Here is a 14,106-nt window from a genome sequence, read left to right on the forward strand (position 1 = left end):
GGCTAATACACACTGAAGAATTGAATATTGACATATTTGGATCATGGAAGAAAAACATTCAAGTGTTCACCAGTTATTCATTAGAGACTCAAGCATGACTCTGGGAACGTGCTTTTCATTTTAAAGCAGGGGGCGTGGTTATGAGATGGGTCGGGCTGGCTTCTTCAGTTCTGCTGTGACCTCCTCCACGTATCTGCCTTTCAGACCCTGGCGCTGGAGGAGGGCATGGCTTTGAACCACACGGCTCCGGCCCTGGATGAGCGCCTGCCGTACTACCTTCGGGAGGGGGATCCCTTTGCTTCCAAACTTTCCTGGGAAGCGGATTTAGTGGCTGGCTTTTACTTAACAATCATTGGTAAGTTTCCTTGCCTTTTCAGTGCAAAGGCTGCATCTAGAAAATTCATGGGCTGCTATGTTAATTTTGCACAAAGATTCCAACACTTGAGTGGATATTTTGAGATGGAGAGCGGGGGGCAGCAGGAAGAAGGGGTGACATCACAGAGTTCATACATGTTTCATAGAAACGGCTCTATTACCTCTATTATTAGGGATAAATATTCCCTCGATAATCCAAAGAAGTTTTACAGCAAAATAATTTACCTTGAGACTATATTTCATTTTGGTTGCTTTGATCGTAGGTTTGTCTACCGAATGACAAAATTAATGATCATGAGCTTATTTAAATAGAATGCTTTTACTTTTTTAAAAATACTTTTGATATAAGGATAAGAGTATAGTCTCAGAATGGACCTTAGAGCTCATCTAGTTTAGCCTCTGCTTTTCACAATGGAGAGAACTCTGTCCCAATGCTGTAGTCAGGTTGGATACACTGTGTTTACTTCACCTAAAGTCAAGTCCCACCATGATAGCATCACTAAGTGATTTTGATGAGAGTTGAAAAAAAATGTATGAATAATAAATGGAAGTCAGTTCAGGGTCAAAAGTTTTCCTGCCTGATCCAGAGCATGGTACATCTGCTTCCAGACTCTGGTATCCAATGTGGCGGCCACGTGTGGCTCCTGAGTCCTTGAACTGTGACTTTTCCAAATTGAGATGTGCTGTAGTATAAATAGACACCAGATACTGAAAACATAGGACCAGAAAAAATAATGTAAAATAGCTCATTAATAATTTTAAACAATCGACTACATGTCTAACCTATAACATTTGGGGCCTATTAGGTTAAACAAATATATTCTCAAAATTAATTTAGTAATATTTTTACTTTGTTTAATATGACAACCAGAAAAAATTTAAATACATATGTGGCTCACATTTCTGGTTTCCATGACATTTCTATTGGACAGCACTAGTCTAGGTAATTAGATTCAACCACAGTACTTTTCTTACATTGAAAATCATTGTTTTAAATTTGGGTAACCAGTGTGCAGGTGGGTTATGTCTTTAGGTGTGTCTGTCTTTAATCTTTTCAGTTGTTGGGTCAAGCTTTCTCTCTCTCCTTCTCTCTTTCTCTCCCCCTCCTTCTCTCTCTCTCTTTCTCATCTACTTATTACGGGCTAAGACTTTCATTTAACCTCCTGAAAAATAGCCAAACTCATTAGAAAAGTCTGGAGACCCCTCTATGGTCAGTGCTTGAGGCAAAAGGAATCCATGAAATTGAATCAGAAATTCCACTGCAAAGGGATTCCCTGGGTCCTTGGCTTTGTTATTAGTTATTATGGTACTGATTTAAATTCTGTTTCTTATCAATGGACCTCCATGTCCTTTCAAACACAAATATATATCGAGTGCCTATTCTTTGCCACTGTTTAAGTTGCTGGGAATACAGAAGTGAACAAAATGGGCAAACTACTCTCTCCCCGCACAGGGACTACCTGGTAGTAAAATCCACATTGCATTTTTATTAAACATAAGTACTTTCAATGATCAGAAAAGACAGAAAAATAGACGTCTTATAAATTGAATTTGTCGCAGTCAATTGCAAGGAATGAATTACGAAGTAGCATCTGTAACCTGACAGCTTTCTCCAGATGACACAAAATAGGGAGGACGATTAAGGGGTGAAAGGAAAATCTACAATCATCTTCAAATGGGAGTGCTGCAGAGGCACCAGATAAAGAGGTCCAAAAAGAGTCCCGGAACAAAGGGAGCCTCAGATCACTCAGGGAGTCGGGGGTGAGGCCAAATGTGTGTTCCAGAGCAGTCGTTCGTTCAAGATGAGGCCAGGGTCAGCTGGTGGGGGCTGCACTCATCCTCGACCCAGTCTTGGGCTTGGTGCTGTGTCTGGTTCCCTCCCTCCTGGGGATGTGCCCAGATTCCTTTTAAGGAACCAGAGTGGAATGACATTCTTGGTGAGCTTTGTTCAATACTAGAAGTCTTAGGGAAAACTGGAAGATGAAACGATGATGTGAGTTTGGAATAGAGGAGAAATAAACTAGAGACCCATTTCCATCCTTTACTCTTTTACTAGAAATATGTAGCTCATTAACGGTCTATATACGAGATTTAAATTTTTTGTATTCATAGAAAGAGTCAAGATTTTGGTCATCAAAAAATGTCCCCCTCACTTTAGCTTTTACCTTCTTAATCTTCTTTTCCTTTAACTCTCATTAAAAATAAGTTTGCGGGCTTCCCTGGTGGCGCAGTGGTTGAGAGTCCGCCTGCCGATGCAGGGGACACGGGTTCGTGCCCCGGTCTGGGAAGATCCCACATGCCGCAGAGCGGCTGGGCCCGTGAGCCATGGCCGCTGAGCCTGCGCATCCGGAGCCTGTGCTCCGCAACGGGAGAGGCCACAACAGTGAGAGGCCCACGTACCACAAAAAATAATAATAATAATAATAAGTTTGCGTTCTCCTGATACTCCCCTACGGGAGATTGCCTGTGGGAATAATCAACATGCAGCTCGCAGAGAGTTGACTATTTTTTGATAAGCTTTGGGCACTGGGTGAAGCCTTATGAATCATTAGTAAAGATAATATAAGAAAGGAAAAATAAGAAAATCAATATTCTCAAAAGAGAAGTAAAAAGACAAAGGATGTTTAAATGAGCTTTGTGTATCAAATGCATATGCATAGTTACTGTTTTTCTAATCTTTTTGGATACGAAGTAGAAGGCATGTGTTTATAATTTTTCGAGCCATGTTTTCACATTTTAGTTTCCCAGTGTGCCTTGTTAGCTGGTTTCCTTTAATGCGACATGGGTTTCATTTTAGTTGGTTTAGAATCTCCACCACCTCTTCTATTTTTTTCCTCCTCTGTCTTAAGAAAGCTAAAGAGGTTTAAATAGACCACGAGGCAGCACTGACTCCTGGGATTCAGAATTTCCTAAGAGCACAATGCAGTTAGTGCCTGGTGGTTCCATACCATCAGCTGAAACACACATTTTTCCCCCTTGTCCCCCCAAATGAATTGTGGTGGAGAAGTAGAAGTTAAGATAGAAAAATCTGGGTTTCTCCTGTTAATACTCTCCTTATTCCTTACTACTAAAGGCAGCTGTACCAGATTCTCATTTATACACAGCTACACTATGAAGCAAGAATTCCTGAAGAAATCTACTCTACATGTTAAGCTATGGAAGTAGGTGTATTCTTTTCTTAACTAAAGTCAGTAGGGATTGGGTCTTTTTGGATTTAAACTGGGTTTGTAAGAACTTTTGAACAGTATCATTGTAATGTCAAAGCCAGTCATTAATAAAAGGATATAAAAAAATGGGAACACATTTATATCATTGTTGGTAGGTTGGTGAGTTGACGGCCACTTTCTCTCCCTTTGGTGGGAGTGGGAGAGTCCATGTTATCAATTGTCACCCACTTCCCCTTTATACCGAGTCCAGTAGCAGTGGCAGATATCCAGTGTCCATGTCCTCAGGATGCAAAAAAGTCCTGGATGTGTGTCCAGGAGATGACCCTGTCCTTGCAGGGGGTCATGCCAGCCTAATCTGGCCTCTGCTTCTCCTGAATGCTGGCCCCCCCTCAGGAGTCCACAAGAAGAGTGAAAGCACCTCATTTGGTTTGGGTCACTTCGTCTTCAGAATTTATTGATAGCCAAGGGGTTAATCCTTCTCATCAGAGGGGAGGAGTTCTATAAAGCTAATACTCTAAAAATGGCTGAGGAGATGCTCCATCCTGGGGATTAGTCCAAGAACTGACCGTGGGGATTCCCACACCCTACTGAGCTTCACTGGGAAATTAGTGGTTCTTTTCCTGGGTAAGTGCCGTTTGACAATCCCTGACTCCTATCCCTTTGGAGGTAAACCATCCCTCGCCTGTCACTCACAACTCATGCTTTTTATTTCATCTTCTTAACTTAGATTTTTATTTAGAATCCTCTCGCTACCCTCTAAATCTATGGTGTCCATTTTTTGAAATTGAGAAGTGTTTCATATCTGAGTGAGCTCTAAATCCTAGTTTTAATGATGGAAATTTATATTTTTCCTTGTAGGGATTCTGTCCACACTTGGAAATGGGTATGTCCTTTATATGTCTTCTAGACGAAAAAAGAAGCTGAAACCTGCGGAAATAATGACTATCAATTTAGCAATCTGTGATCTGGGGATTTCAGGTAACACAGCCATGCCATTTCTTCTTTGGGGGTTTGAAAGTCCCGTTATAAAGTCCTCACTGGCTCACAGATCACCCTACCCCCAGCTTCTTTTGCTCTTCCTTTCACAAATCATCCTTACAGTGTTTGTGGTAAGTCAGCAGAGTGTTGTTTGGCTAAAGAGGTCATCCATTTAACATAGATGGAGTCCATTCCATGTGCTGGGCATGTTAGATGCTGAGGATACAATTTGAAATGATACATGAGACTTTGGATACCTCACAGTAGAGTGGGCTAAATGATTCAGAAAACAGAAGCTTACAGACAGGATTTAGATCACTGTTTTGAGCTTTGTTACATCCCTCACTCCCTTAGGGAAATCTGTTAAAATAAACATCAAGGGGGTAAGGTCTTAAGGGTAAATGATGGGTCAGAAAGGTGAGCCAAGGAAGGGGGAAGGGTTGCCCTTGTAATGACATATTTAAGTGTGGCTTAGGGACTGACTGCAAGTATAGGAAGCTTCTAGTTCAGTGGTTCTTGACCTTGGCTGCACAAAAAAGTCACTTGGGGAACTTAAAAACAAAAACAAAACAAAAACAACTCACAGCTGGGTTTCATACCCAGAAATTTTGCTTTTAATTAGCTGAGAATGTTACCTGGGCATCAGGTTATTTAAAATTAGAATTTCCAGGTAAATTTATTGTGCAGCCAAAATTTTGAACCACTGGTTTATTTCTTGCTTCTTTGGCATCTCTGGTAACCCAGCAAGGAGGAATTGGAATAAAATTTCTCTTTAACTGTAATTCATTTTTACAAATATGAACAATTTTGGGTCAGTCACTTCCCTTTACATTCATCTATAAAATTCCAGGGTTGCTTAGATACACTCAAATATGCCTCTGGATTCCCACTTTCTGCTACACAGCGTATGGTTTTAAGTTACTAGAATTAGGGAAATTGAGTTTGAATAGAACACATCAACTCGTCTTTCCACTGGAAATCTTTTAGCAGGGTCTCATCCAAAGCATCCCTTCTAAAATGTTTCCCGGTATTTGTTTCTCTCTTCATAAGTGGATTTTTCTCCCACTACCATTCGCTGAAAACAAGTCTTGGTGATGTGTCTACTTACTGAGTCACTGTTTATTACACAGCAATGGATGTGCTGCCCTCTCACTGAGTTTGCATGATCTTGGTTATTTGGGAAGACTTTACTCAGTATGGACGGACTGAAATATCATGACCTCTTTTGGGAAATACACATGCACATTAAGAGGAAAGTGACATATCCGGCCCCTTTCTGTGAAAATAGTCGCGATATGCCTCAGAGAATTTGCGAGGCTGCAAAGTGACTGCCATTTTCATTTTGGCCACGCGATGGCGGTGTCGCAACATGAATGATGGCTCTCCGGTCAGCTCACCATGCTGCCCCCTAGTGGTTCTCTCACTGGTACTGAACGTAAAATGCTTGAATGAAACCTGCCATTTCAGTCACGTCCTTCGCTTATAGCGGACTGATGCTTAAGGCTGAATTAGACTAGACTTGAATAAAAATGTCCTTAGTTGGTCAGATACATTGAAAATGCTTTCAACCAAGCAAGTCTGCTGTAGAATTGCATAAACCACCTCATTACTCTGTATATATCTTTAGAGTAATTCATCAGAAAGCATTTTCTGCCATGGGTTAGTTTTCTCTGATCAACACAGATCATTTCTTGCAACCTCTGGTTATCTCTTAAATACATTTTTTCCTTCCAATAAACCTTAAAATTTTTTATGTCTTTTTAATTTTTTTCTTGCTTCACTATATTCCATTATAAGCACCTTGAAGAAACACATCCTAGAGACCAGATGTATTTCATCTATACAACTAATATTTATTGTTTAAATATCAATGGCTCTCAATCATGTATATGTATAAGAATCACCTGGGGAGCTAAAAACAATATATTATGATGGCCCAGCCAGATAAATGAAGTCAGGTAAATTAAATCCAGATAAATTAAATCAGATTATCTGGGGGTTGGAGCTCTGGACACTGATATTTAAAATTAAGCAAAGCAAAGCAAAACAAAACAAAACTCCTCCAGTGATTTTAATGTGCAGCTGGGTTTAGAACCATTCTACCTAGTGGAGGAGGGAGAGACCTTTCCAAGAGGTTCATCAAAACCCTTTGGCAACCCGAAGGTTCTAGATGACATCCCATAGGTTCATCAAAAGCTCCACTCCAGAAAGAAGCCTAAAATACCTTTTGCTGATGGATCCCAGGCACAACAGACACAAGTTTTGCTCCATCGGAGTCACATTCAATTGTCTTTTTTGCTGTCTTTAGCACCCACCCAGCAGACACTCAATTCAAGCTCTGAGTTTGCTGTCTCCCCTGCCTAGAATATCTTCCCTCTAGATGTTTGCTCGAGTCCTCAACCACTGATTTAGCATCTACCTAAACATCACATGTGCAGAGAGGTCTTCCCTGATCTCCTGATATAAAACAACCATTTCTGTCTATTTCTTTCCTCTGCTTCATTTTTCTTCCCGGAACTCATCATGACCCATCATTCCATCATATTGTATCTTATATTACAAATTATTTGTTTCTTTTGCCCCTTGTATCTATTAAAAATGAATCTGTTCATCTTAATCTCCACTTTGTCCTCTGGCACCTTGTTGCATAATGGGCACTAAATAGTTCATTTGTTAAACAAAAAAGTAATTCTTTTACACTGGGTTTCCTCGCTGACAATGGGGTGTAGACCCAACAGGACAGGGAAGCTCTGATATGAGGGTGCCCAGTCTAGCCAGTTGGAGTATGAGACCAGCTGTGTAGACCACTAGAGGCGATGTGTGTCTAACTTAGAAAAGCACCCAATAAATATGTGTGTTAATTGACTGAACTAACAGTGTACCGGGTACGGGGCCCACCTGGGAGGGGTGGGGCAGGCTGGCACCTGCAGGCTGCCAATGTCAGTTACTTGGTTCTTCTAATGCATTAAGGTTGGGGAACCCTCTTTTGATAGATGGATCAGATACAGATTTTGGAAAGCTTCCTCAGCCATTTCCTTCAAAGAGGGGGAAGATTGAATGCACAGCTGGATAAGGCGGGTGCAGGGCATGAATTAAAGTAGAAGATTACTTTCTAGAAAGTAAAAAAAACAAACAAACAAAACGAACTGATGAAGCCTGAAGGAATAAATAGTTTAAATCCCAGAAATCTGGGTCTGGCTGTAAACAAACTGGACCTAAGAGCACTCTGTTGTCTGCATGGGATAAAACTCAACAGCGAGTTGAGGTAGGCGAGGTAAATTTTAACTGAAGGGAACTTCCCTTGACAAGTTGCTTGGCGCTCTAGTTGTAGGCAAACCGTTCACCATCATCTCTTGCTTCTGTCACCGCTGGGTGTTTGGCTGGATTGGCTGCCGCTGGTACGGATGGGCTGGATTTTTCTTCGGCTGTGGAAGTCTTATCACCATGACTGCCGTCAGCCTGGACCGGTACTTGAAAATCTGCTATTTATCGTATGGTAAGTAGGAAGGTTTCTATTCCCTGAGAGTCAAATCTAGGTGGATTGTCAAAGCGGTACATGTTTTACGCAGAGGTAATAAGGATTATGAATAACCTCAGAGACCAGGAGTATTTCTACTTAGAGCTTATCTTGTTCTAACCTATGTTAAAGATTTGAACCTGTGTCAATGTAGGTTTCTTTAAATACTACTTCTATAGGTATGTCTGGTGTTTGGCTATGATGCTTTTAATAGTATCATTTTTCTGTCTAAAGTGTGTAAGCTTTTACCGTGTTATGCCATACAAGCAAAAGAATGCATTTTATACATTGAAAGGATGTTGGGCCCAAGATGTTTAGCTGGTTCCCCAAGTAGTAAATATAATTATATGGAAAGATGTTTCTGGTTCTCCTTTAGCACTCAGGATCCCTATGACTGCAGAGAAGAGGAATTCTCCAGGTTAGAGAGCCGTGCCTGCAGGAAAGGACACACATACAGAAATACTGCCCAACATTCTTTTTGTGGTCTTGGTAGGTAGAAAGATGAGTAGCTAAGAGAACAGGTCAGGGGTGAGCCAGCAATAAACAAATTTTCAGAGGCTAAAGATTTTTCTTTAACGATAAAACGATTCTACATGTGAAAAATAAACTTTTCATACTTTGGCTTCTTAGGGCTCCGGAAATCTATTGAACCCAAAAGAGAAGGATTTGGGCCCTTTAAATTTAATACTGAGAACCAGGTGCAACCAGGGAATAATATTGGTTCCCACCGCGCTGCTTTGTTTGTTCATCTCAATCAGCTTGATTGTTGTGACCATGGGGACAGACTATGGCCTGGAGCCTGAAATGTGAAGGATCAAGTTGACGTGACACTCTCAATGGGGTGGAATTTCTCTTTATATTTTAAAAGTTTACAGTCCTAAATTTAAAAAAAACCAAAAAACATTCAGGGGGTCAGGGCAGGGGTGGGGTCAGGGCAGGGGTAGGTTCATGGCCCAATGTCTGCACCATCCAGGCTCACCTTTAAAAAAAATTTGCATCTCTTCTTCTAAACAGCTTAAAACTTGCAATAGAAATAGCTTGAATCAAAAATTCCAATAAAATACAAAAAATACAATTATAACTATTCTGGATGATTTCAGAGTCAATATTTTTCTATAAACTTATTTTTGGTCATATCAAAATAGATTTTAAATATAGATTTTACAGACAAAAAAAGCAAAAGTTCAATTTCCTGAGAATATTTGAGGAATACTAAACCTCGATGTCTCTGCTTTTTAAATATCCTCCTGACTTTAGGCTTTGAGTCAATTAAAGAGATGATGCTGTCCATCCCCAGAATCATCGCAGGGCATAATTCCTATGGGAATTATCAACATTCTTCTAAGGTTGATTCTCAATAGTCTAGTTTCATCATTTGATTTGTCGCACAATTAAACACTCCACACAGTGTCTTGGAATGCTGGAATTAGAAGGTCGCTTGGGGACATGTAGACCTTTTTCCCATGTAATGTGATAAACTGTTTTAAGGCATCCCTGACAGACAGCCACTTGGCCTCTTCTTGAATAATTCCAGTGACCAGTGACGGGGAGCTTACTACTGCACAAGGCAGCCCATTCTCTGATTGGTCTGCTCTCATTGTTACAATGTTATTCCTTATATTAAGACAAAACTGCCTCCCAGTAACCTCCACCCATTGGTCCTAGTTCTGACTGCTGGAGCATCACAGAACCAATCTACTAATCTACTCCCTCCTGTACTTGACAGCCTTTCACCATAACCGAATGTAAGTATAAAACACCTCACTAAGTAACCCTAACCATAAATGCTTCTACGTATGCCTATGCACATTCCTATCAATAGATATAATTATTTGTGCCAGTGTTTTCTCCATTATAATGGATAACTGAGAGCTGACAGATGTTGTGGCTACGTCATTGTTACCCCTATCTGGTGGGTCCGTGAAATTTGCATTTTATGGTACCGTATATTGGAAAAAAATAGAGACAAAGGAAACAATCTGTTATATTTCTTGTTAGCGCCAAATAAGACAAACACAGGAGTAAATATTCGTGTTAGTGTAGTTCTTCATAGTTTGCAAAGGAGGCCTGGCATTGTTCATTTCAGCCGTATCAAAATCTGTAAGCAGTATGTCTTTATTTTCTCCATTTTACTGATCAGAACACTGACGTCTGGAAAGGTTACATGAAGAGGGTCAAATAATAGAAATGATTTCTGATTTCCCAGACCTCACATGACACTAAACAGAGGCAGGCCTTGAGTCTGTGCTGAAGAAATCGTTTGGCTTTTATTAAGCATGTTTTGATATTTCTTCTCTGCTACCAAAAAGCAAGGCAGTTAGGGGTTACTTCTCTGGCCCTTTGGGTTTCAGGCAATAACCGGTACGGAGGTAATTTCCCCTGCAGGCTGAAGCCCTAGATCAGGCTGACCTGTCTTAGGTGGTTGTATTGAACTTTTGCAAATGATCACTAGCGCTTTACAGCTTTCCTTAAATGACTGCACTGTTTCTGCCTCTTGGAATTCTCTTTCGGTGAATGGAAACTAGTGCTGAAACACAGAGCTCTTTTTTTGTTGTTGTTGTTTTACTGGAAATATTTTCACAGAATTTCTTTTGCAGAACATGATATGATCTACCTAGATTCCCCACTTCTCTATCTATGGCTGTGTGAATGTGACTGTCGTATTAATAACATTGGAAGATCCAAATCTGCTCTCACCCAGTGGGGTCACCCCATAACGTCACCCCACACAGTCATGACCGTGGCACCAACACCCACTCCATGAGTGCTTAGGTGAGAGGCACACGAGCTTTTAGGAAGAAGCATATTTTAAAGATACAGGCAGTGTCTTATCATTTCTCCCACAAAGGACTCTACCTTAGATAAACCCTTAACACATGCTTTTTTGGGCTCTATCTCTATATTCTACCAGTTGGCCTCTTGTCCTGGATAGGATCTCAGAGGTCATTCCGGATGTTTCCCCAAGATTTTCCACTGTCTTCAGCCTCCTCTCATCTTTTTTACTGCCACCTCTCCCCAGCTTTTGTCACTTCCCCCTCCCAAGGCTCCCAGATGCCTAGAGAAAACCTTCCCCGTGAAATCACTTCCAGTTTTATTTTCTTGGAAAAAGGGCTCAAGCTCTGGAACTCTCTTCCCTCCACCCTACTCTCCCTCCAGCTTTGGTTACTGACCACTTCTTCCAGAATCCAATGGATTAACTCTTTGGATGTGGAATTTGACCTATGGAAGGGAGGTATCTGGGTGGAGGGTAGATTACATCCTGGTAATGCTCTTCTTCCACCTCCAGGGGTTTGGCTGAAAAGAAAGCACGCCTACATCTGCCTGGCCGTCATCTGGGCCTATGCTTCCTTCTGGACCACCATGCCCTTGGTAGGTCTGGGGGACTACGCACCTGAGCCTTTCGGAACCTCGTGCACCCTGGACTGGTGGTTGGCCCAAGCCTCAGGGGGGGGCCAGATTTTCATCCTGAACATCCTCTTCTTCTGCCTCTTGCTCCCAACGGCTGTGATCGTGTTCTCCTATGTGAAGATCATTGCTAAGGTTAAGTCTTCCTCCAAAGAAGTAGCTCATTTTGACAGTCGGATCCATAGCAGCCATGTGCTGGAAATGAAACTGACCAAGGTAACTGCAGTCATAATTTACAAACATGTTTTCTAATCAATTAAAACTTCACAGGGCAAAGAGGATGGAGAATGTTGGAGGCTGGGAGAACTTCGAATGTCCACTGTTTATGGCCTTACGAACTTTGTTATTATTTATTTAAACCTTTGTAGTGTCTTTTCCCTCTGTCTCTATCTCACTCTCATTTACCCCCACACACACACAAACACACACGTCTAATACCTACCAAATTTATACAATGGATCTACTGGGGGCTTTTTCTTTCTATTGAATAGGATATCATTGCTTCTTAACATTATTTCACTAATAAGAATAATAACTTTTATGATTCATAGAATGCCCACAGTATTTACTGTCCTGTATGGACTTTGATGGGCACGATTAGGGACATGCCTTATTAACAGGGTAAGAGCTTACCATGTCTGCTTTCCTATGGGAAACCCATCTTCACACAAGAGCAATTTCTGCGGCATTGAGTCCCTCGGCAAATGCTAGTCTCAGAGTTGGCAGCTCTTCAGATATTGTGGTGTAAGGAAAAGAGCAGACCGTTTGAAAACGGATGGGAGTTTGGATTCTATCACCGACACTTGCCAGGTTTGTGACCCAGAGATAGATACTTAACTTCTTTGAATCTCTACTTCCTCACTTGTGTAACAGGAAGAGTAACATCTGTCTCTCTGGGTTGTGGTGGGGATTCAATGAGATAAACATTTTATCCTGTCGTCGGCTGCATGGATGATGTTAAAGAAATCATAATGCCTCATGTCTCTTCTAACTTTTAGGATTTCTGGTAAGGGCTAAGGCAGTGGTCTTTACAGTTCCATCACGTTTCACCCTTATATATAGGAAATATTTTTCAGCACATACTCTCAAACTGAGTTTTTAATATTAGCACACCCTAGTTTCCATCTTATATTTGAAAGATAAAAATAAATGTAGATTGAAGTTCTAATCATTCTTCTGGTGTCCCAATCCATCATGTTGACTGATATCCACCTTCAAGTGTCCTCACAGCCTGCCCTGGAGACCACTGGCCTTAGGGACCAGGAGTAACACAGTTCCCTCCAGACCACAGATGGCTACCTACTAAGTCAGGACTTTTGTCCTAGTAATAGTTTTCTCTCCAAATTTCAGGTTTTTAGATGTTGTGCAAGGACCTCTTGGTTGCACAGTGAGAGCTAGAGGTTCTGGTTCCTTTACTCCCTAAACTCCACATTTGAGTAGAAGAAGTTTGAAGTTTTCATCGCTCTAAATCTATACTGATCACCTAAAAATGGAGCCATTCTACCTGGACAAATATGCAGCATCAGGAATCATGATCAACTTCTAGCTTACAATTGGCTGTTATGTAGGAAAAATACTTCCATAAATTCAGGATCATGAATTAAGTTCTTCATTTCTAGCTCTTCCTTTAGCTCCTGTCTGTGATGTAAAAAACAAACTAATGCCAATAAATTAATCCAAGTTAAATGTGGATTCCATTTCATCCAAATCCTATTCGGTACCAAGTACTGTTCTAGGAACTAGGTGAATGCAACCGAGCTAAAAGTGTTTGTGTTCAATAGTTCGTGGAAGTATGCCCAGGGAACCACGTGATGTCTGTCACATGGGTATGGGATCTCAGTTGCAGTCCTGTAGTGTGGCATGCCATGAAGCTGCCGAGATGTCGTATGATGTCCTCTCCTCTTCCCATCCCCCAAGGTTACTGGCCTTGAGATGCTTGGCTGGTCTTAAGCAGTGAGTCTGGGTCCTCCTACCCATGAGGCCCTTCTCTCGTTTCTCTGAGGCAATCACTCATCATCCTCTCTCCTGTTAGTTGAATTCCTCAACTCAGCCCACTCACAGCCAGCTTTTACCAATACCCTAGCATCTGGTTCTTTGTGTATTCTTGAGGGTGGGCAGCTTATTACTCAGAGCTTCTAAAGCTCATTACACATACATGGGGAAGCTCAGCATATACCATTTAATTTGATGCGTAGTTTTTTTGTTTGGTTTTATTTAAAAAATTTATTTTATATTGGGGTATAGTTGATTAACAATGTTGTGTTAGTTTCAGGTATAGAGCAAAGTGATTCACTTATACATATAAGTGTATCTATTCTTTTTCAAATTCTTTTCCCATTTAGATTATAGAGTTTTGAGCAGAGCCCCCTGTGCTATACAGTAAGTCCTTGTTGGTTATCTATTTTAAATACAGTAATGTGTATATGTCAATCCCAAACTTGATCTGTTACCAAATAGTCAGGCTCACCCAGACCAGATTAACCAAAGCGATGTTAAAGGAAAAGTGTAGGCATATATCTGTATGATTTTACTTTATATATGTCTTCTAACATGTATTCTCATTATATTATATATGATATCTATATTATGTTACATCTTAACTTCATTTGTCTATATAAAACCTATATTAAAATAACCTAAACATACAGTGCTTCTAATTATTGA

At 40.8% G+C, this 14,106-nt stretch overlaps 1 protein-coding gene across 1 annotated transcript in view; it reads left to right on the forward strand.

Annotated features, from left to right (window-relative positions):
- Positions 1 to 225: 225 nt before the first annotated feature.
- The window catches only part of OPN5 (opsin 5), a gene marked incomplete at both ends in the record, with an annotated part of 38,740 nt that continues 24,859 nt past the window's right edge, over positions 226 to 14,106 (forward strand). The window contains 4 exons of the mRNA XM_079712654.1: positions 226 to 355; positions 4,401 to 4,520; positions 7,846 to 8,016; positions 11,324 to 11,658. Of these exons, the coding sequence (XP_079568780.1) occupies positions 226 to 355; positions 4,401 to 4,520; positions 7,846 to 8,016; positions 11,324 to 11,658 (756 nt within the window). The remainder of the gene's footprint in view (positions 356 to 4,400; positions 4,521 to 7,845; positions 8,017 to 11,323; positions 11,659 to 14,106) is intronic.

Source organism: Hyperoodon ampullatus, assembly GCF_949752795.1.
Source record: "Hyperoodon ampullatus genome assembly, chromosome: 10".
Lineage (NCBI taxonomy): Eukaryota > Metazoa > Chordata > Mammalia > Artiodactyla > Ziphiidae > Hyperoodon > Hyperoodon ampullatus.